The sequence below is a fragment of the Hipposideros armiger genome, unplaced genomic scaffold (genome assembly GCF_001890085.2).
Source record: "Hipposideros armiger isolate ML-2016 unplaced genomic scaffold, ASM189008v1 scaffold_503, whole genome shotgun sequence".
NCBI lineage: Eukaryota > Metazoa > Chordata > Mammalia > Chiroptera > Hipposideridae > Hipposideros > Hipposideros armiger.
Window position 1 is genome coordinate 914,800 of NW_017731853.1, and position 24,520 is coordinate 939,319.

Sequence of the window (24,520 nt, forward strand, 5' to 3'; positions counted from 1 at the left end):
AAAGGTTTCATACATTCTTATCCTACACCTACTCCCTCCAAGTTATTTTTCAAACCAATGAATATGAAGGTTTGAAAGTAAAACGCACTTTAGATGGTGTTCTTTAAGGTCATTTCAAATCAAATGATCTTATTTAGAAAACTGCCAGTTGTTGAGACTCTATGTGATTTTGCTTATAAGTTCAAAAGAAACTAAAGTGCATGATTTCGTAAAGAAGTGGGAATACATAGTTTTAATATCAAGTCCTTTATGCGGCAGTAACTGTTGCAGATCAGAATTCCTGTGGTATTTCACTCTTGCTTTGGCCTGGATTAGAGAGCAAGAGATTCTTCAAAGTGGATGTTTGAAAAGCGCGTGAGGCCGACTTGAGACCCTCTTCCATGTGCTTAGCTACCAAGGGACCTGAGATATTCAGGAGGGTCTTCCCGTAGTGTAGGGACCAGGCTTTCTCTAGCGTCCTCAGATACCTGCTTCTTGCCTCTGTAGATTCCTAATCTGACAGTAACGAGTCTGTGCTTGGAAATCTAATCAGCAGAAACAAAACACAACTGAAAACAGACTTGCAAGTCAACCCAGGAAAAATGTTGGATTCGTAGAGGTTCATGGCAGTGAAGAAACTGAAGGGACAGATGAAGCAAGATCCTCTGGTTGACACAGACCAGAACGTGAGACTGAGAAAACAGGGTGACATGTGGTTAGAGATGTGCACCCAACTAGGGCTAGGTTTTAGCTCTTTCCTGAAAATCGGTACTCTCTGGGCTGGCTTCTCATCCTAGAATATAGGAAATTTCAACAGCACACTAACTTTCTTTGTTTTAAATATGATATTGATTACTATTTTGTACTAAAGTTTCCATCTTCTAAAGTAGCAAAAACTAAAATATTAGATGCTGTCAGAGCTGAATATATTTTAACATTTCATATGTCTTTTTTCAGTTTTATTGCATTATAACTGACATACAGCACTGTATAAGTTTAATGTGTACAGCATAAGGACTTGACGTACATATATTGCGAAATGATTACCACAGTAAGTTTAGTTGACATCCATCATCTCATATGTGTGTGTTATGTGCTGTTGAGTCAGTGACCCTATGAATGAGTGGCATCCACAGTGTCCTGTCCTCACAGCCCTGCTCAGCTCCTGTAGACTGATGCCTGTGGCTTCTTTAATCGAGCCCATCCATCTCACATTTGGTCTTCCGCTTTCCTGCTGTCTTCCATTTTTCTCTGCATTACTGTTATTTTCAAAGAACCTGCCTTCTCATAATGTGCCCGAAGGACAGCTTCCATTTTGTGATTTTTCCCTCCAGTGATGTTTCAGGCTTAATTTGCTCTGGGACCACTTATTGGTCTTTCTGGTGGCCTAGGGTATCCACAGTGCTCTCCTCCAACACCATGTTACAAATGAATCAATCTCATATAAATGAATCATCTCATGTAGATGCAAGGAAAAAAAAGAGAAAAAAGAAAAAAATGTTCATTTTCCTTGTGATGAGAGCTTTTAGGATCTCCTGTCTCAGCAACTTATAATTATGCCATGCAGGAGTGTTAACTACAGCCATCATGCTGTACATTATCTTTTCATTGGAGGTTTGTACCTTTTGACCGCATTCATCGAATTTCATATAACTTTGTGAGCAGACCTCCTAATAAATAATATATTTTTTTTGTATTCCCAAACCAGTAATGAGTATACCTACTTCAGCCTTCATTAATGAATTTCTTTTCTTCCCCACGTTTGTTTGGTGTCTTTTTGAAGACTGCAAAATTTCTAGAAATTTTACACTTTTGTTTTTAACACAAAGTTTCTCTCTGCCCAGAGGTAAATGACTTACTACCTTAGGCCTCAGTTTTCCCATCTGTAAAATGAATAGCTTAATACCTGTCTTGTCTTTTTTTTTTTTTTTTTTTTAAGCTGAGCCATCCTGCCACCTGTTGGCAGCTCAACGGCCACTCAGCTCAGGCCGTGAATTGAATCGGCAACCCTGTTGCTCAGAGCTCGCACTCTTGAGTGGGCTCTTAACCAACTGAGCCACCAGCCAGCCAATACCTGTCTTTTCTACCTCTGTGAAGGGAAGATGAAATAGTTTGAGAAGGATCTGTGAAATGTATCCAGGATCACTACTGCTGTTGTGGATAAGGGCCAGTTGTAGTGGAGTGGAAGAGAGAGAGAGACGATGCGTTAGGTTCTGGGCTTTCTCTCCGATTAGCTTTCTAACCTTAGGAAAGCTTTTCACCACTGACTCTTAACTCATCATTTTTTGTGTAGTACGGTTGATGAGACGATATTTTTCCCAGTTAAAATATGGTGAGTTTCATTTGTTAAAAAGTTCATTAAAAAGTAAGGATGAAGCATAGAAAAGTTAGGACAAATAAAAAGCACAAAAGAAATGACAGAGATAAATTATGCAAATCTATCAGTAATCACAATCAATATGAATGGACCCAATTCTCCCCCCCTCCCCACCTGCCCCCAAATGATTTTCAGACTGGATAAAAGAAAAACAACAGAAATAAAGGAAAATAAACAAAGAAATAAAACAGAGTCCAGAGATGGTCTTCTTAGCAAGATATACTTAAAACAGAAGGACACAGAAAATCTGAAAGTAAAAGGATGGGCAAAGACGTTCCAGACAAATATAAGACTCTCCTCTCCTCCCGCCCACCCAAATACTGGTGCAGTTTTATTAACAGCGGGCAAGGAGCATGATTAGTGACAAAGAGGGTTATTGTTTAATGGCAAAGAGTTCATTTTATTGGGAAAACAATTCTAAGTTTGTTTGCTTCAAAATATATAAAGCAAAAGTTGATCAGTGCCATAAAGATAAAGAGATAAATTGATGATTGTATGGAGAGATTTTAACATAATTTCATCACTAATTGATACATAGAAAAAAAACAGTAAGGAGCAATACAATTAATACGCTTGATATAAGAAACATATATAAATTATTGCATCTGACAACTCTAGAATTCACATTCTTTTAAAGAACACATAGAATATTTATAAAAATTGACCACATACTTGACCATAAAGTAATTTTCAACAGGTTTTAAAGGGTGTGTTTTATATAGGTTACCGTCTCTAAGGTAGTTGCAGTGTAGTTAAGTTGGAAACCAATAACATGATGACCTGAGAACTCCTAATTCATTTAGAAATTTAAAAAGAAGACATACTTTTAAATAATTCATAGGTCAAAATAGAGATTATAGTGGAAATTAGGAAATAGTTAGAAATGAATGAAAAATATGTTACATATCAAAACTTGTAGGGTGTGGCTAGAGTGGGACTTAATTGGAAACCATAACCCTACCTGCTCATATTAAAAAAGAAGAAAGGCTGGCAATTAATGAGCTAAACATACAACTTAAGAAGTTGTAAAAGAATAGCAGAAAAAAAGAAACAAGAAAGAAAAAGGAATGCAAGAACAAAATAAGAGCAGACATGAATGAAATAATCAATGGTAAGATTGGTGAAGGAAAAAAAAAAGAAAATGCACAAATAACCAATATTAGGTATGGAGAAGCAGATGAAAAAATATATAGTAAAAGACTATTTTGTACAACTTTATGCCAGCAATTTTGAAAACTCTTGCAAAGCAAACACATTTTTAGAAAATATAACTTACCAAAACTGACTTATGAAGAAATAGGACTGAATAGTGCTATAACCATGAAAAGCAATCGAATCAGTAGCTAAAAATCTTTTTGTAAAGAAAACACTAGCCTAATACACCACTTCTGCCAAACATTCAAGGCATAAGGTATTTAAATGTTTCCCAGACTTTTTCAGAAAAGAGAAAAAGGGGGAACATTCATTTCATGAAGATAGCATAAAATGGATGCCAAAGTCGGAGGATATACTCGACCAGATATTATGACTTATATAAAAATATAATAATTAGGACATTGTTATGTCGACACCAGGATAGACAAATAGACTAATGGAAATACTTGTGCCTAGATGGAAACTTGATTCCTGACAGAACTGGCCTTTCAGATCTGTGTGGAAAAGATGAACTATGTCATAAACAGTGCTGACACAGTTGTTCAGTCATACTAAAAAGAAGTGCATTGAATAATGTACCTCATGCCACCCACAATCATTTTCATGGTGAACTGTGGACTTAAAATAAAAACCAAAAGTGTAACACTTTTAGGATGATACAGGAGAATCATGTTAGAGCAGAGAAAGGTTTCTTAAACAAGACACACAAAGTACAAATTGTAGAGGAAAAATGATATATTTGCATTCAAACTAAGAGCTTATCCACGTAGCCCCCAGTGAGAATGTGGAATGTGGATGAACTCCGTGCTCTTGGCTGGATGCCCCTCTCTCTTTCCAAACGTCCTCCATTTCCAGCTCCTATTGTGCACCCCCCTGAAATCTACCTTGATGAGGACACAGATGCCCCTCCATTTACTTGGCCTGTAACGTTGAGTTAATCCCCTTTCCATATTTGGAGGCAGCGTTCGGAGTGGCTCGAAGCACTTGGATGCACCCCACGTTTGCTTCTTTGAAGCTGGGCAGCCCTAAGCGAGTTAATGTCTTTGAGTCTGTTTTCTCATTTGTGTAGTAGTGATGGTAGCGCTTACTTCTTGGGGTAGTGTTGAGAGTCCGATGTACTTCAAGGTTACGCCCACATATGATGAAAGCCAAGTTAAGTGCTAGCTGCTGAGTCGTCTGCTGGCGTTTAGCATGTGCCGAGACTGTGGTCTGCGCATGCTCCTGGGAGCTGTCCCCTTCACGGTGTTCAAGAAAGGAGGTTCCCAAGCTTCCGAGGGCACAGGCTTTCTGTTGCATCATACCAACATTCCTCTCAGGATTGTCTTTCTCTGACCCTATTTCAAATGTGTGTTGGGTCCTGTGGGGAGGGGTTGGGAAACAGAACCCCATCCTTTGGGAATTTGAGTGACAAGTTACTTAGGGAACCAAATACTGATCTCAGCCCTGGACCTGACGTGGTGGTGGGTTCGGTGCCTGGGTAAGCAGTGAGCCACTCTGCCTTGGGGTGTCAAGGAAGTCTTCCGGGGAGGTGCATCTTGAAGGAACAGGAGTTGTTTGCTTATTTCAGCTTCCTGCATCTCATTACCAGGCTTGGGTGGACAGGCAGACCTGTCTTATTATCTGCAGAGCACATCTTATCTCAAGTCAGCAGGAGGTGTCTTAACATTCTTCTTGGAATGAGGCAGAGTTCACACTGAGGTGTGTGTGTGTGTGTGTGTGTGTGTGTGTGTGTGTGTGTGTGAGTGTGTGATCCCCTTTGGACCACAGGCTTGATTTGTGCGATAGCTGGTGGGCAGGATTCTGGCTGTGGCTGAGGGCACAGTGCTCTCTTTGTCTGAGTCTGCTTGGCCCTGATCTAAGTATGAACCACAACTTTGGCCCCATTAACTCCGTGCTTTCACCACCTGGACTAAGAATTCCAGATGGCCTAAATTTGGGTGGCTGTTTTGGTACTTAGGGTGGAAGGTTTGGGCTGGCGCTCTTTTATTTCCCCAACTTTGGAGACATCATGAACTATGGACAGTGCTGTGCATGGCCAGGTGTTAGCAATTCTTGCTCTTAAAACCCTGAAGCCCTGAAGGATGCATCCCATCTCCATTTAATATCAAATCTCAGCGCTTCCTTTGCAAGCCCCGCCCCCTCCCAGACGGAGGCAGGTTATTTTCAACAGTGTTGTTTGTTTGTTTCTTTCTTTTTTGCTCTTTCTCTCTCTCTTTCTTTCTTTCTTTCTTTCTTTCTTTCTTTCTTTCTTTCTTTCTTTCTTTCTTTCTTTCTTTCTTTCTTTCTTTTTTCTTTCTTTTTTCTTCCTTCCTTGATACCTTCCTTTTTTCCTTCCTTCCCTCTCACTCCCTCCCTCCTTTCTTTCTTCCTTTCTCCCATGACAAGTAATAAAACTTTCCACTGAGCTCCTTGGCCGAGGTTGAATGCCTTTTCTCTGGGCAGGGCTCTCTCTTTGGGTTTTGGTGAGGTTGTGTCAGGGGCCAGTGCCCTTGGAGGGGAGGCTGAGTAACAGCTCTGAGCTTTGGCTGTGGGTTTGTTGTGATTGGATTGTATGTTGGGTGGGTCAGACAGTTGCCTCCTTTCTTGAACACCCCTGTGGCCTCATTGCCACCTGAGACATTGTGTTCTCTGCCCTCAGCACTAAAATAAACCCTGTGTGAACGTTTTGAGAAGGCTGGCCTGGTGTGGGGGCTGAGGGTGGGTGCTGTTGCTAACCACAGAGCAGAGTTTGCACTGTACCTCTGGCTGGCAGAACCCACATCATTAGCATTTGGACCCCAACCAGCTGAGCTCATCGGCCACAGGACTGAGAAGCATGGTCCCATGGCATTGGCTGGATGAGTAACCTCTGGAGGACCGTGATGAACAGGCGCTACCTTCCAGCGTATTACTGAAACCACACACCTAATAAGAATCTCATGCACTAATGGTTTTCCTGGAACTAGACCCTTCCATCCGTGCATATCTAGGGAGGGATGAAATTTGCTTTGTAGGGGCCCACTGGCCTTCGCTCCCAAGAAAAACCGGCTAGAATACAGTTGTTTGGGCTCTGGGATGGTTTTGTTTTTTCCCCTGTTTGTTTAGGGAGATATATAGATCCATTTTTTAGTAGCACCTGCAACTGATTATGTAGTATGTAATAAATTATGCCATACATAAGGATTATTGATTGACTCCCTTTATTTGTTTATCAAACAATGCCCTCACTGAGTGCTCTTTGGGCAGATGTACAAAAAGAATTAATACACAGCTAATGAGGGAAACCACTCAGGCACATCCTGTTATCACTCCGTGCCCACAGCACAGAACAAGCTGAAGGAGAAGAGAAGTAGCGATGGTGTGAGAGGGGGCGTTGTCAGCCAGCTCTTCCTGTGGCAGGGTTCTGACTCCCTGTGAAGAAGATAGAAGAATATCGATTTGTAAAAGAAAGGAGGGCGAGTCCATGGTCTTTTCTCAGGGGTGCAGATTTCAGCCTTGGAAATGTGCCAGCTTGGTTGGTTCGTCTCCGGGAAGACTTCACTGGGGTGATAGACAGCAAGCAGGTTCTATCGCAGAGGTCCGCTTTCATAGTTTGGTGCCTGTGCCCTATCAGTTGTGAATTAGTTGAGATTTTCCCCAACACAAAAGACCCCTGTGAGTGGAAAACAGGCAGTAGGCAGTGAGATGTGAAATGAGTTCCTTCTATTTCATCCGCATTGGAAAAGCGGGCTTTGTTTATAAGGGGTTAAGGGGTACAGAGACTTTGGAAAACATCAGGTTTTCACATTAGTGGACTAAACATTGCAAAATTTTGGTGCTAATTTCTTGTTAGCTCTTAGTCATAACTATCAGATTAAATTCCAAGACTTAGGTAAGCATATCCATTTGTCCATCCATCCATCCATTCATCCATCCACCCACTATCTGTTCCATCCATCCATCCAATATTTATGAAACACTTGCCATACGCTAGGTATCATGCTGAATTCTGGGCTTACATTATTGTACCATGAGCAAGACAGGGTATTATCCTGCTAAGGGAGGCTGTCAAGTAGAGAGTCCGTCCCCTCCCCCCATCTTGAGAAATGGTTCAGTGTAAACACAGGGAGCAGTGGGAACAGAGGGCAAGCCTGCCTACCTAATTCAGCCTGGGGCAGTCAGCTCTGTGTCCCATCAGAAAGGCCATATCTTCTTAGCGTGGCTTCATCTCTACTGCCACAAGAATAGAGTAAAGCTTTTTCTTATTGTTTGTTAGACTTTTAAAAAGTCTCTCGTCTTCCCTCCCCTGCCTTCCTTTTTGCCTTAAATTAGAAACTGAAGAGCCTGAAATGAAGCGAGTTAACAGGGTCAGGATAGTTCTGATGGGCTGGCATCGGGTGCCCGAGCAGAGTTCACTCCGCCTGTCTTATTCTCAAGTTTCAGGTTGCTCACACTTTGACACCCTTTAAAGAACGCTGTGCATGCACATTAAAGCCGCAGTGAGATCCCACTGCATACCTACCAGAACGGTTCAGCTGGAACAGAGTAACAGCACTGAATGCTGGTGAAGATGGGGGTGAACGGGACCGCTCTCATACACTACTGGTGGGAGTGTAAGGCCGCCACTCTGAAAAGCTGTTCAGCAGTTACTTAAGAACTAAACATATAACTACCATGCAACCCAGCAAGTGCACGCGTAGGCAGCTATCCCAGATAAATGAAAACTTATTTTTACACAAAACCCATACACGTATGTTCATATCAGTTTTATTTGTAATAGCCCCAAACTGGAAACAGCCCAGGTGTCCTTCAACAGGTGAATGGGTAAACAAACTGTGGTACATCCACGTCATGGAATGCTACACAGCAATAAAACGGAGTAAAGCTTTGATACCTGCAGAAATTTGAATGACTCTCTAAGGAATTATGCTGAGTGGAAAAAGCGAGTCCCAGAAGATACACACTGTAACCTTTGAAACGAGGCATGGCTGGCTGGCTATTCATGCTACATTAGGATTTTAGTGGTGTTTTGGTGATGGGATTCCAGTTGCATTTTTATAGACAAAGTATGAAAATCGCTATTTTAGTGTGGTTCTAATTTATGTAATGTTTTTTTTAATAGCTTATTCTTTTGCATTGTTCCATCTTTTCCTTTTCATCAACTGTCTGCCATGGATGTACGGAATAGAGTTGCCTTTACCCATTGGGGAGAATGAGTGGGTGATATGAGGGTTAGTAGAGAACACGAAGTTAATGTGAGAGCATTTTCTGTCATGTCTTAGAGAGAATGGCAATAAATGTCATCGGCCTGCACTGTTTGGCAGGAGGAAGACAATGGGGGATGAGAATATGGGACAAGCTTGTGTGCCCCCAAGGTAGCTTTTGTGAGCACAGTTAAATTCATCAGAGATTCTCTCAAGCAGACGGGGCTTGCACAGCACTGTTAAGTATTTCCTGAATGTTCGTTCAGCTTTTCTAAGTTGAAGCAGCTTAAGTCTGTGGTTAAGTTCCCAAGTGAATCCCAGAAAACAGGCTTTTCCCAAATGGATCAAAGAGCACTGAATAAAAATGTAACTATATGTCTGTGTACGTGGCACGGGAGAGAATTCCAAGTGGGAAATGCTGTAGGTCATGTTGAAAAAGAACCTTTTTTTTTTTTTGCATTTGTTATAACTACTTCTTAAAATAGTCTTTGGTGACTTTGTTCCTTATAATTGCATTGTGCCCACAGGTAAGTGTTTGGGGGAAAGATTGAAGCGAATTTATGTGGCTGTTTTCTGTGGGTAGTAGAATAGAAAAAGAGTAAAACTGAACTGCAGAGTTCTCTGATTTTCTTGGAACTTAAAGGTCACTGATGTAGTTGCTCATTTAAAATGTTCTCTCTTGAGCTAGAGTAATAAGTTTGGGAAAATTTGTACCTCGGCAATATTTTGGAAGAGTTAGCATCTAAGGATGGGATTTACAATTTGCAGCCCACATTTGCCCTTCCTTTAAAGAAATCTTTTTGTTTTTACGAGAAGACTTAAATTCAAACAGACCCCACTTTTCAACTAGGTATATTCTTGGAAACCATCTTTTGAAATGCATGCTGAAAAGACACATCATATTTCCCTACAGGAATAACAACTAGTATTTCTAATATCTTTACTATGTATGCAGACACTTTTGTGAGCATTTTACCTGCATTTACTTATGTAATCCTTACAACAACCTCCTGAAGTAAATACTGGTATTATCCTAATTTTATATATAATAAAAACTGAGGCACAGAGAGATTAAATAACTTGACTAGGGTCACACAGCTAATTAATGGGGACACTAGGATTTATATAGGCAGTTGGACTTCAAAGCTTGAGTAATTAAACTACTGTGCTATATTGCCTCTCCAACAATGCTAAAACATATTGTGGTTTTTAAGTAAGGATTTACCAGCCAGGTATGACCAAAGTATATCATAAAAGCAAAGACATGCTAATTTGTCTACTTAGTTATTCAATGTCAATCACTATAAAACTTGATAATTAGACAGATCATCTCTGATTCTCCTAAAAGGGGTGTAAATGTTTCAATGAGATTGATTATGCAAAGGTCTCAAGATCATATAGAGCAGGTAAGGTACACTTTTTCTGTGACATAAATTTGACTGTAAACAATATGTTAATAAAATAAAAATGTAATTAGATATTTAATTTTAAATCTCTGGTTTAGACTTTAGAAAGCCTTTTGTGGTTTGGATGGCCCAGTTTTTTCAATAAGACTCCTGAGAAGTGTGCACGTGTACTTCCTTTCACCTTCTTTTTTGCAGGATAGTGTATGCAGGGGTAATGTTCCAGGTTGGCAGTGATTCCAGCTGTCTTCTGGCTTCCATCATGTCTCTTGAAAAGTCAGCTCAATATCTTATTGTTGTGGGATCCAGTGGTCTGGGTGGCGTGGCTGAAGGCAGGAAAGTGGCCCCTGCTTCTGGATAGAGCTGGTGGGGTGCTTGCGACCTGGGGGTAGCCAGCCATGACTCTGGAAGGCCCCTCTGTGTCCTGTTTGTCTGTATTGCAGTAAATCCTCAGGACAGTGAGAATAGTTTGGTTAATGGGTCACTAAACATTATCTTCTCATATGTAGAACCTTCAATAGCAATGCCCGTTAGCTCATCGTTCTCTCTTTCCCCCCTCTCCGCTTCCGCTGTGTCTCTCTCCTGTCTGCAGCACAGACCCTGGATCCTCACGGCCTATGGAATGTGGGCCTGCTGGTGTGTGCTGGGGGCCCCAGGAACGGCCATGATTTTTCTCCACACTGTCATCTCCTTCTGCGTAGCCCAGTTCCGGTCACTGTTCCTCTCATGGCTGTGTTCTCTCCTCCTGCTCTCCACATTAAGGCTGCAAGATGTGGAGGAAGTTAAGGTAAGCGTTTCTGTTGTACCAGTGGGAAGAAGTTCCCTTTGGCAGTGCCCCCTTCCTGATAGATGCTTTTGTTTTCAGGCAACAGACAATTGAAGAACGGTGGTAGGGCTCCTCCTAGTGGCTATCTGGGGTTGGTGCATGTGAACTCTGGTATTGCCTTCTGCAATCATGTCTTGTATCTATGTCTTGGCCCTATGAAGTTGCACAGGGCTAACCTTGTATATTTTCTTCCAGTTTGGGTAGGCATGGATGATGGCACATGTCATAGGAACAGAGGTTCAGGAACAAAGAGAAAAGAAAGCGATAGTTCCCTATGCATTTAATAAAAAAATAATCTGCAGTGCTATACAATTTATAGGGCACTCTACATCCCTTATCTCACCTGATGCCCACAATAGCCTCTGAGACAGATAAGACAGGTATTTCCTTGCACACACAATCTTGGGAAGTTTTTGATATTCGTTCTTAAATCACTGTGGAACTGGAACTCCTGTGGTGTCTTTATTTTTGGTCATTTGCTCATTCATTTGTTCACTCATTCACTGATTCAAGTGATGACACTTAGAATTGTGCCCTGGATTGGCAGTCATGGGAAATAACATGATGGGAAAGACAAACCAGTGGATGAGCTGGCCTGTAGCCTCTTCTATTCACTGTCTTTTGTATTTTTGAAATTGGAGGTAGCCATTTAACCTCTGAGTCCTGATTTTATCATTTGGAAAATGGAAGTAATCGCTGCTCTGCCTTCCTCATGGAGTTGTTCTGAGGATCTAACAAGATAGTAAATGTTAAGCAATTTTGTAAAAATTGTAGCATTTTGAAAATGCCAGTATTTTTTGCTGTTGTTAGGTTATCATAATTTTTCTTCACTCTCAACAGTGGACTTAAAGCACGTATATAAAAATCTGGACTTATGAGAGTAAATAGGTTAACAGCTCTATCTGAACAAAAGACATTTAACTTCTCAGATTAACTAGGTGATCATTTAAATAAGTGTGCTTAAAATAGATTTGCAATAAAAATAAAAACAAATGCACACCTAACTTTCTGGGGACCTGGCAAATGAACAAAACAGACTCCAGTTTTATTTTCATTTATTTGGGGACAGTTAACATCAGTTATAGGGTTGGTGGCAGATAAATATTTCATTGATTATGCACATTGGTGGTTTGAAAAATATAACTGTAGGGGAGTAAATAACCAGCAATTAGTTGCATTGGGCGTCTGTGTTTTTTACTGTCAGCTCTCTTGATCTTTCTTGGTGGCTGCTAAAGTCCTGGACATGAAGTAGAAACTGTTCAGTGCTTAGTGTTTCTGTATAAAGCTTTAAAAGACCCTCAGGGATCAAATGAACTACTATTCTATTTTCTATATAGAAAATTCTATATCTTGTCTGTATTTCCATCAATTGTTTTTCCCATTAAAAAAGCAATACGTCTATATATTCTAGAAAAATACAGAAAATCATAAAGATTATAGAATGATCCATAATTTTGCTCTCTCAACATTGTTAACATTTTATCACATTTCCTTCTAGCCTTTTGTTCCATACATATTTTCGTACATGCTTGTTATTTCTAATTTTGTATTGCATTTTTATTATATTTTTACACACCTAGCTCCTGTATGGGAATTTAGACACATTGAGGGCAGGGACTCTTTCTTTTGACTGTGCGCCTCTAAAGCTCATTTGGCATATAGTCCTCAACTCCATATGGGGCCAAATTAATAACAGAAGAGCAAAAAAAAGTATGTTGAAGACAGAAATCCCATGTGACATTTCGAAGCCTCCCTTTGTCTTCAGAATTGTTGGAGGAGCTGTCACAGTATCCATAGGTTGTGGCTAGTCTCCATGGTACCCACGAGGTGTATCTGACAGATGCACATCTGGGGAAATCTTCATTATGTTTCATCAGGCTTAGTGCTAAGTTGATGGTTGATGGCAGACACTCTTCTGCCCACTGCTCACTAACTGTTTTGATTACCAAGGCGATTCACCTGCTGTTCAGTGGTTCTCGACTCCCTTTAGGGCACAGCTGCTGTACGTGTGGAAGAATTCTCCTTCCCAGGAGACGGGATGATGGCCTTCCTTGCCACTCACGGGCTGTTCTCTCCTGGTGACTTTGCAGAGAGGGTGGTACAAGACAGAAAACGAGTACTACTTGCTGCAGTTCACGCTGACCGTTCGCTGCCTGCACTACACCAGCTTTAGCCTCGAGTTCTGCTGGCAGCAGCTGCCCGCTGGCTGCCCCTTCTACTCCTTTCCCTGGATGATGGCCTATGTCTTCTACTACCCAGTCTTCCACAACGGGCCCATCCTCAGCTTCCCGGATTTCATCGGACAGGTAGGGCCCATGGGGCTTGGACTGGTGTTCTGCAGATTATGAAGCCTGTGTCCTTGTTGCTGTGGTCATCCATGTGACTCCCCAGTCTTTTCATTCGGGGTGCCCACAAATTTAAGACACTCATTAGTGTCTTGATTTTTTTTTTTTTTTTACATAGTAAATAAAAAACTTCAGGAACATCAGCCTTCAAAATAAAGGTCAGCTTGTCTGGGGGCATGTTAGCTCTAGGAGCCCCGACCCTGATTCTCGGAGGACTGTGGCAACCAGGATTAACAAGTGGGCACAGCAAGAAGCCTGCGGTGGGCACCCACAGCAGGGCAGGCCCAGGATGTGCATGGTACCACCTGAAAAGTAGAAACAGAAAGTGTGTAAGCTGTTGGTTGGCAAATAGTATGTTCCCTTTGATTTTCACAAACTGCCATAGCCTGGGAATTGTTCAGGGTGACGTGGGATGGGGAGGTGGGTCGAGTTGAGAGTTGAAAGGCGGCAGTGTCTTTTGGGTCTGGGTGCGTATTTCTGTGCGGCACCCTGCCTGCCTTCTCTGGACAGCAGCCTCACCTGAAGCTCACGTCAAGCCACCTTCATCATTCCTACCTCATTTTTCCTCCTACTTAGAATTTTCTTTTCCTCATTCCACAGCTAGCCTCATGGAACATGTTTACAAAGTTACTTTACTTAAGGTGTTAGGAATTGGTAATACCCAAAACTGTTTCTCACGGGACGTTCCTATCTCCCACCATCAAAGTAAAACGATATTGATGCAAGTGAGGATAATGACATGCATACACACAGATCACACATGTGCAGGCACACATGTACACACAGATCACACATGTGCACAGCACGCACACACAAACACACGTACACACATCACAAGTACACACACAAACACAGATCACACGTGCACAAAACACATGTGCAAGCACACATGCACACACAGATCACATGTGCACACATCACACACACATACATGTGCACACAGTATACACGTTTTCGTGCGCGTGCACACGTGCGCGTGCACATGTGCGCGGGGACACGTGCGCGGGGACACACACACACACACACACACACACACACACACACGCCTGGAAGCATAGTTCAGAGTTCAAGGTCAGCAGCACTATTGCACATTTCTGGAGGGCAACATGAAAGGTGCCCTTTGGAAAAAGCAGAGGGTTCTTAGAAATCCCTTAATTCTGTCTCAAAAATTCCACTAAGTTATGCATTGCACTCAAAAGTATATTTCTGCATTATAACAATAATTTTATGTTTTAAAATTGCCAGTTTAACTCCCTCCTCCCCCCTTCCCCTGTAGGGTCTAGCAGGGAACATTGAGGCCCCATGCAGGGTGCTGTGTGTGTACACAGAGGCAAGCTTTGAGATTACCAATCACCTGAACTCTTAGCCAAGGGCACCCAGTCCCTTGAGTTTCAGTCTGGGGAAGAGAAGCACTGGTGTTTTCCCACAAAGACTCAGGTATGGGGACTGGGTTGCATCTATGTCTCGCCTCTGTCTTTTTCATCCCTTTCAAAATGGTAGCAATTGCTGAAAGCAGGGAACTTGGAAAGACAAATTGAAACCTTTCTGTGTGGTCTGGGAAGATTCATAGAAAAGTCGGTCTAGAAAAGGCAAAATGTTTAGTAAGCTACAAGGCAAAAAGCAAACAAACCAATAAAAAACCCCAGGAAACAAAAAAACAGCCAGGAGGTGTCTGCAGTTGCTAGGGGTGCATGTGGGGCACTTACCTCCTGCGAGTAAAATGGGTTGAAAAGGGAAGCCATTTAAACCGGGAAGCTAATCTAGTAGTGGAAGGATTCTTTCAGAGAGGCCAAGAAAGGAAAGGCTGGGAGGGGGAGGAAGAAAGCTAACTGAGAGCTTGTAAGCAAGTTAGCTCAGAATATTGAAATTCCCTGTGCCACTAGGGGGCAGCAGAGCCTCATGAGGGAACCAACCCAGGAGCCAAAAGCAGCGGCCAGTTGCAAATCTGCAAACTCCAGTTGCTAAGATGATGGATGGCCTTCGACACACCCCTGGGAGAATGTATCTTTCACTGTTTTTTTCTTAAGCATGTAAATGTACAGAACACACAAGATGAGGGAAGTATAGAAGAATGTGTCCTCTATAATATAAGGCATGTCGAATTTGCACACATCCATCATGAACGGATAGCCTTTTGCCTGTTCAGTAGCCTCAGTGCTTTAGCTTAGGGCCCTCTCTGATGGCATTTGGAGTTTCAGGAACATGGGCCCGTGTTTTTTTCTCCCACGGTGCTGTGTAACTCAGATACTGAGCCAGGGGTGAGGTTGGGGGCTGGAGGGCCTCGGGAAAGGCAGGACATGTTGTTTGTTTGTTTAGCTTGGAGACTTGGCTGCTGTATCTTACTCCAAGCAGGTTAAATTGTGCAGTGGGGGCTGGTGTGGGGAGGACAGTGAGCCTGAGGGAGGTAGGACCAGGGACTTTCCTTGCTGAGGGCTGTGCTCCTGCCCCAGGGAGAAGCGCCAGTGCTCAGACAGGGAACTGGCATGTGGCCAAGAGCAGAGACTCTGGAACCCAACCTTGTTGTTACAGGGTTGGAACCCCTGCTTTGCTTTGGCTTTGAGAGCATTTGATGAGCTACTTACCTTATTTGTGACTCAGTTTCCTCATCAGTGAAATGGGAAGAATAGTAGTACTTCCATCCCAGGATTGTTATAAGGATTAAGTGATTTTGGATAGGTCATGTGGCTTGACACTAAACAGTAGGAAATGTTAACGCTTACTATAATATTATTGTTGTTATCAGTCGCCAAAAGCATGTGGCAATTCTGGGGTCAGGTTAGGCCAGAACTGAGACCCTGGGTGTTCAATCTGGTAGGTGGGCGCAGAAGCGGGGGATTATGGGAAGTGGCCAAGGTTGGCCTCAGGAGAGGCCAGTGTGTTGGCTCCATCGCTTCTGAAGAGAGACCCACGCAGCTGCTGCAGGTATAGGGGAGGGCCCAGCCCCTGAGTGGCTTGGGCTGGCAAGAGCAAGACAGACTGCACAGGGTTTGAGGGGGGCTCCGGTTCTGGAGAGCACCTGGAGTCATATGGATTGTAGTAAATAATGCTAACAGAGACCTTGCTCTGAGCCAGGCTTTACATTTCATCCTCACCACAGCCTCGGGAGAGCACTACTGTTATTACCGCTTTACAGGTGGTTAAGATCAGTGGTTCTCAACCTTCCTAATGCCGCGACCCTTTAATACAGTTCCTCATGTTGTGGTGACCCCCAACCATAAAATTATTTTCGTTGCTACTCTATAACTATAATTTTGCTACTGTTATGAATCATAATGTAAATATCTGATATGCAGGATGTATTTTCATTGTTACAAATTGAACATAATTAAAGCATAGTGATTAATCACAAAAATATGTAATTATATATTTGAAATATTTATTTCTAATTACAAATAAATGAAATTTTGTCTTGAAGCAAATTTGACGGATAGAGGAGCGGTGTCTCGGTTCCTAAGACCATCGAAAATATGTGTTTTCTGATGGTCTTAGGTGACCCCTGTGAAAGGGTCATTTGACCCCCAAAGGGGTTGCGACCCACAGGTTGAGAACCTCTGGTTAAGGCAGAGGCAAAGAGAGGCTAGAGGAATGCAGATTAGGGTGGAAGGAATGAAGATGAGAGCCTGTTGCAAGCCCCCAGGAGTCAGAAAACGCACTGTGGCCTGGTGGACATGCGGGGCTAGAGGCTTCGCCTGGCCAGACCTGTCCCCAGACCTGTGGCAGTGACACCACCTACAAGCCCTGATGTGCTGCCCTGGCAGAGACCACTGGATACCACTGGCCTTGGTCTGGATGCCTGGGGAGGGGCCGTAGGGTCTGATTAGGAAATGGCTTGTTGGGAGCAGAGGTATTGTCTGTGACCACGGAGGGACTGGACAGCAGCTCCCCCGCCACAAAGGAATAAACCCCCGACTCTGATGCCCTTGACCTAGATGCAGAGGCTGGAGCAGAGGTGGCACAGGTGAATAGTAGCCTCCTGGGAAGGCTTTTGTTGGGTGCTCTCAAACATATGTATTATTAATGTGAAGGAAAAGAACCTTTCCTCTTTGAGAACTGTCATCTTTAATCATCAGAATTTCTTTAAAAGGCTGCGATTTTCCTTTTTATGCAATTAGCATGAAAGGAGGTTTTAAAATATGTTTTAAAATGCACTTTGCAGATGAGTTAATGTGTAGTTTTTAGTGGTGCCTGACTGAAAAATCCCGTTGATGGCAGTTTCCAATGGTCTTAAGGTTGGCACTCCCCTAAGTTAGAAATATATTGAATTAATTGCTTTGCATGCAGACAAGAGAGCAATCGTGCTCGTTAGGTGAGCTCTGTGTGGCATGTCTTTTCGTCTTGCTGGCGTGAGAAGGGGCAAGTGCTGAACTTTTTAAATAAAAGGGAGTCAATTAGATTGAAGATATAAATAGACTGTAATAATTACCCAACTCTAAAAAAAGACCAATAACCACTTTTTACGGTACAAGCAAATAGAATGAAAAATCAGATTGTTATCCTTCCGCTGTATTTGTTTAATTAAGGAATTGACATTTCTGTTACCTGAATGAGGAGGCATCCGACCTCAAGGAGGGAGCATTGCAGAGAAAAGTCCCCGCTTCTGGTCCAGGGGTGACACATAATTAGGCCGCCTTAAACCTGGCAGGGACATTTTGCCCTCAGGAACATAAGTAAGCCATTACTGGGAAGCCAGTCAGTCACAAAATGCACCTTGTGTCCCTTCTTCATTACAGATATTTGTGTCATTTTAGACTGCACACAGTTTAGGGAGGGAAAGGAAGGTCTCTGAACTGCCCTTGAACTGGGATTGCCTGGAGCCAGGGAGGCACCTGAAGACGTATTTTCCTAGTTGCCTGGTGGGGCTCCCTTCCCATCCAGCTGCTTCTGGGCTCCTGGGTGGGGCTGAACTCCCAGTGACACTCCAAGGCCTTGGGGGCAGGTTTGGCCTTTGGGGGACCTGAGCTTATAGTTGGCTTATGCTCTGGGGCCTACAGGCCATGTGCAGTATTGCTCATTTAGAAACTGGAGACATTCAGTTGTGTGACGATTGTTTTCTGTCCGACAGTGTCACATTCAGCCAGGGAACTTGCCTGCCTCCCAGTGTCTGGCACTGAGAAAGTCCTGCCTGTTGCTCTGGAATAGTTTTGGCCTCTTCGTGTCTTAGCCTTGCCGCTGCCTTGGTGTGAACTCTTCAAGCCTCCACAGACCCATGGACACTATGTTCGTAACTGTCCTAATTTGCTGATGGCCATTATAAGTCAAAATGAATTTGCTTTAGAGAGCTGGAAAAGGGTAGAGAATTAACTAGGAGTTCATTTTCAGTCCATAGCTAAGAAAAATCTACCTGTGAGGTGGGAAGGTAAGGAGAAATAGAGCTTCCCTTAATAGAGGAAGTACTTGCTCCTGGCTGAGCTGGCCTTCCCAGGAAGACCCTGAAGCTAGACACTTTTTAGAAGGGCGAAGAAACAGACGGCCTTGCCTCACTAACAGAGAGGACCACAGCCTCCACAATATTGTCAAATTACATTACTTCCCCCCACCCCATAAAAATAATCATTTGATGAAAACAACCGAAAAATCTTACTGTCGAAAGATAGCGACCGTCACTGTTGCCGATTTGGTGTATATCCTTCCAGCCTTTCGTTATTTATGCACACTGAACAAAACTAGTTTCCCTGGCTCCATAACATGAGTTACGCTCATGCATTTAACCAATCCCCTACTGTTGGACATCTGGGTTATTTCCTGTTTCCTCTGAATTAAATAACACAGACACAAATGATGGGGTCTGCACTGAGCATTTAGCCATCCACCAACTTGTTGATTAGGCTGTAGGATCTGGCAGAGCATGTAGGCGCTTGAGCTGAGGATTCAAATGAAAAGCACCCTCAGTTTATGCCTGGAAAGGGGTCTGCATTGGGTCAGGTAGTATAGCTGTGATTGCAGTTAGCTGGGATCTATACAAGTCTGCAAATCCCCGATGTGCCCAGTCCACGTTCCTGGATGACCCTTCCCAGCCAGCACTTCCCCCGTCATAACTGAACCTTTCAAAGCAGTTGCTGTTGCTTGAATAGTGCTGGATGGTGTGGCTGGGCAAAGTATCTTCCTGAGGTGAACTGTGGAAAGCTAAAGGAAAAAGGAAATTCCCATTAGTTGGGTCAATTTACATAAACGCCCCCCCCCCCCCCAGTAAACCAAGGAGCTGTCCTTGGTGTTACTAACCTAGCAGATGGCAAAAGGGGGAAATCCATTTGTGCAGATTATCGTGATGCCACCGAGCCAGACAATTTCTTAGTCTGGCTTCTTGCTGTAAGAGGACAGTGGAGAAAGTGGTAGAATGTATGGTCAAAATGGAATAAAAATAAATCCTCTGGCAAGCAGATCGCTCGTCGCCTCTAAAGGGACTGCCTGCCACTCCTGGCTGCAGCGGGACCCACCGTTCCTTGATGTTAGAGGATAGTGGAAGCTTAAGAACTATGTCAGGATCACCTTCCCCTCAGGATGGGCCTTTCTTGTTTGTGTCGTGTCTTGAGCCCTCATTGCCAAGTGCTGAATCAAGTCCATTGCCTCTGCCAGTTCATATTTGCACATTCAGCTTCATCCTGTATATATTCGCTTCACCCTTGCAATTCACGGTGGCCTTCAATCTCATAAAATCTTGTCCATGTAAGATCCAGCAAACTTCCATGCTGGTGTTAGGCTGAAATCGAATTCACTTCACATTTTACAGCATGCGTATGCGTTTCAGAATCTGTGTGCTTTCCACACTTGTGCATCCCTACACAGCAGGCAGTGAGGCGAGACCACAGAACCAGGCTATTTGGGTAGAGCTTTTAATTTTTTTGGTCTGTGTCATCCATGTGTATTGAGTATGCTCTCAGGGGTTTGTCTCTGTCCATCAAAACGCCCCTCTGTCACCCTTGGTGTCTGGCTCTGACTCATCTCCTAATTCTGCCCTGTGGCTGGTAGTCTGGGAGCCATGACGGAAGAAGGTGAAGGGCAATAGGCGGTACATGATTATCAGATATTAACTGCCCGTTATCCAGTGCTTTCTATATGCCAGGCGCTGCACTTAGTACGTCATAGACTTTATTATATTTGATCATCGCGTTGTATTTTTACTTTATATACGAAGACACCAAGCCTTGGAGAGGGGAAGTAACTGGCTCAGGCTCGCACAGCTGTGCGGCTTGTGCTAGAATCTGATGCCGATTTTGTCCAACTCCGAAGTCCGTGTTCTTAACTGTCCCACTGTACTGCCTACTAAACACGAGACTTGTGTCATGTACTGTCCCTGTTGGTGTTTACTCTGCCTTGTTCCCAAAAGAGCGTAAGCTCAGATGACACACCCGCACCTAATTTCCCCCTTGTGTTCCGGCTCCATGTCTCCTTCTCCTTTTCTGTTACCAGTCCCACGCCTCTCCTTGACTTAGTCCTACTTTTACCAGCCTTACACATGAGTGGGCGATGGATGATGACAGACGGGGTGACACTGAGCCCAAAGAGACCCCAGAGCCCGAGGGAGAGTACAGGGTGTTTTGCCCTCCCAGATTTTCGCAGGGTAGTGGCTGGGGTGAAGGTCTGCAGAACCCGTCTTGGCTCTTGGCGCTAGGCTGGCTTGCTGACCCCGCCCCATTCTCATTGTGGGACCGTTTTCAGGTTCGCACATGACTTTCTCACCCAAGAACATGGGGTGTTCCCAAGGCAAATTAAACCAGCCCTATTTTAGTAGATACAGCAACCATATTTTTGGGAAGCTATTAAACCCATTGTCTTGGGGACGACCTGAAAGATTTGAAAAATGGAGGTGCCATCTAATGACTCCTTTTGTTTCCACTGTAGATGCAGCAGCAAGGGCAGTGCTCGCTGAAGGTCAGCCTTTCCGTCCTTGCCCGGGGGCTGGGCCGCCTCTTCTGCTCTTGGTGCCTGGCGGAGCTGATGGTTCACCTCATGTACATGCACGCCATCTACAGCAGCGCCCCCCTCCTGGGGGCCGTCTCTTGCTGGACCTTAGGTAATGGTGGACATTCTACTGTCAGTAGAACAGGCGTCAAGCGTTAGCTTCAGAGCGAAGCTGGACCTGGGAGAGATGAGGGTGCCTCGAGCAAATGCTTTTTTTTTTTTTTTTTTATAAACCTTGTTCCTCTTGTGGCCAAGATGACGCATATCTGAGGTGGCTGACGGAGGTGAGGGCTGGGCTTTGTGGTCTGGGAACCAAGGATGGTAGCAACCTCTTCCTAATGGAATCTGACTAAGCTTGGCGGTGTCTGCCTCTTCCTGGTGTGGCCAGCACTGCGCTTGACAGGAGCGGGTAAGCGATGACGAGGGCAGCCTCTGAGTGCCTGCTGGGAGGTAATGTGCCAAGACCGCGTTCTTCTGCAGTGTTCCAGGTTGCTCTTGTGTACGATATAAAGAGAAGATCATGAATACGGGCTTTAGAGCCAGACAGACGTAGGTTTGAACCTCACCTCCACCTACCACGAGGGGGCAGCCTTTGGCAGCTTGCTGAAACTCTCTACATCTCCATCTGTCCACTGAGCAGAAATCTGTGGGTGGTTTTAAGGACTAATTGAAACAATGCAGATGAAAGGCTTACTTTGTAAAGAGTCCGGTAGATAGACTATGTGGTGTGTGCCTGTGTAGGTCCCTCTGTGGGTCCCCTTTTTCTTTTTATTGTCTACCCATTTCTTTATATCTGAAAGTAGGTGGGATGGAAGCCATTTCCTCAGCAGGACATAGTCTCCAGTATAGGACTTATCTGTGGAGAAACCACTGTTCTTTATTCCTCTGGCCAGAACAGCAGTGACCATGCCCCTTTCTGAACTAAATCTCGTCATTTCCTTCTTTGCTCTCCTTTCGAGAACTCCCCATGGTAACTGAATTCAGCCCTGTGGTCTGACCTCCTGCCTGTCGCCCCAATGGGAAATGTGTGATCTTCTGGCCAGATTAAGCTGCTCCCTGCCAAGGGCAACAGTACAAGGCTGATTCCTTATCTGATTTATAGATTAAAAAAAAAATCCCGATTGTCCTTGGTGTCACACATGCTTAATCAGAATGTTTTCAAGCAAGATGCCTTTTTGGATTGGAAAAATGCTGAGCTGTCTTAATGACAGCTTCTTCGTTCCAAACCAATCTTTTTTATAGTTGGGGTAACTAATAGTGTATGGTTTTAACGATGCGATTAGACAAAACAGATTAGGATGAAATGATGGCTTATGCTAAATAGAATCCCATTTGTACTGCATCCAAATTAAGAGGCTGTATCAGTTGGGGTTATTTTAACTATGAGTGATAGAAAACACAACTCAAAATGTGGCTTAAACAATAAGGAGAAGCTGTTATCTCGTACAACTATTATCTGAGGCCAGCGCTCCGGTGGTAAATCCAGTGACGTGGAAAAGTCATCAGTGATCCGTTTGGGTATCTACCATTCAGATTAAGAACGAACCAGAATCCGAGAACCCTTGTTTGTACCGGCGACCCCATCACCTTGTCTCACCCTCTCCACAAAGATATGCTTATGATTCCCTTTTTTTAAAACTGTGTTTTTGATAGACTTTATTTTTAGAGCAGTTTTAGGTTTACAGAGATATTGAGAGGAAGGTACAGAAAATTCCCGTGTGTCCCCTGACCCCCACATGCACAGCTTCTTTCACTGTCATCATTCCACCAGGGCGGTCCGTTTGTTGCAATAGATGAACCTACACCCGCCCCTCATTATCACCCCAAGTCCGTAGTTTACATTAGGATTTACTCAGTCTGGGGGTTTTGACTGATGTATAATGATATAGATCTACCATTATAATATATAGAATAATTTCACAGCCCTAAAAATCCTCTGTGCTTGGTCCGTTCATTCCTTCCTCCCCCAAGCCCTGTCAATCACTGATCTTTTTACTGTTCCCATAGCTTTACCTTTGCTAGAAGGTCATATAGTTGAAATCACACAGTATGTAGCTGTTTCAGATCGACTCCTTTTACTTAGGGATATGCAGTTACGGTTTCTCCATGTCTTTAAATGGCTTGATGGTTCATTTCTGTTTAGCGTTGAACAGTATTCCATGGTCTGGGTGCATCGCAGTTTATTTATCCACTCACCCACTGAGTTTTGATGCTGAGTTTTGCAATTATGAGTAAAGATGCTGCAAGTGTCTGTGTGCAGGTTTTTGTGTGGACATAAGTTTTCAACTCTTTTGAGTAAATGCCAAGGGGTGCAATTTCTGGACTGTATAGTAAGACTGTTTAGTTTTTATAAGAAACTGCCAAATTGTGTTTCCAAAGTGGCTGTATTATTTTGCATTCCCACCAGCAGTGAGTGAGAGTTCCTGTTGCCCCACATCCTCACCAGCATTTGGTGTTGTCAGTGCTCTGGATTTTGGCCATTCTAATAAGTGTGTAGTGGCACCTCATTGTTTCAATTTGCAGCTTCCTAGTGACATATCATGTGGAGCATCTTTTCATTTGCTTATTTTCCGTCTGTTTTTTAGTAGTTGCCATGAGGTTTGCAATATATGTTTACAGCTAATCCGAGTCCACTGTAAGATAACACTATACCACTTCACAGTAGTGCAAGCACCTTATAATAATATATTTCTAATTTCTCCTTATAGCAAAATCTTCCTAATTCCTTCCTCCTGCCACCTGTATGATTGCCGTCCTTTATTTCACTTATATATAAGCTGTAGTCATCAACACATTGTTGCTTTTATTTTGAGCCGATTGTTATCTGTTAGCTCAATTAAAAGTAAGAATAAGAAAAGTTTTTATTTACCTTTACTTATTCCTTTTCAGACACTCTTCCTTTTTTGAAAATGTTGATCCAGGGGCTGGCCGAGTGGCTCAGTTGCTTAACAGCTCGCTCTGAGCAACAGGGTTGCCGGTTCCATTCCCGGCCGGAGCTGAGCTGCTGCTGAGCTGCCAGCAGGTGGCAGGATGGCTCAGCTTAAAAAAAAAAATGTGATCCCAGTTTCTGACCTATATTATTTTCCTTCTCTCTGAAGAACTTTTTAAAAACGTTTATTGCAAGGCAAGTCCACTGGAAACAAATTCTACCATTTTTGTTTGTCTGAGAAACTCTGTTTCTCATTCACTTTTGAAGGATAATTTCACAGGATACAGAATTCTAGGTTGTTTTTTCCCCCCCCTCTAAACACTATAAATATTTCACACTACTTTCTTCTTGCTTGCATGGTTTCTAAGGAGAAGTTGGATGTCATTCTTATCTTTGTTCCTCTCTATAGGTTAGGTGTTTTTGCCCCTGGCTTCTTTCAGTATTT

General features: G+C 43.3%; 1 protein-coding gene across 4 annotated transcripts in view; it reads left to right on the top strand.

The window, feature by feature from the left end:
- The window catches only part of HHAT (hedgehog acyltransferase), a 259,836-nt gene that overhangs the window by 49,886 nt on the left and 185,430 nt on the right, over window positions 1-24,520 (top strand). For all 4 annotated transcript variants that reach the window (XM_019667729.1, XM_019667727.1, XM_019667728.1 and 1 more), the window contains 3 exons: window positions 10,669-10,863; window positions 12,993-13,208; window positions 21,087-21,258. In XM_019667729.1, the coding sequence (XP_019523274.1) occupies window positions 10,669-10,863; window positions 12,993-13,208; window positions 21,087-21,258 (583 nt within the window). The remainder of the gene's footprint in view (window positions 1-10,668; window positions 10,864-12,992; window positions 13,209-21,086; window positions 21,259-24,520) is intronic.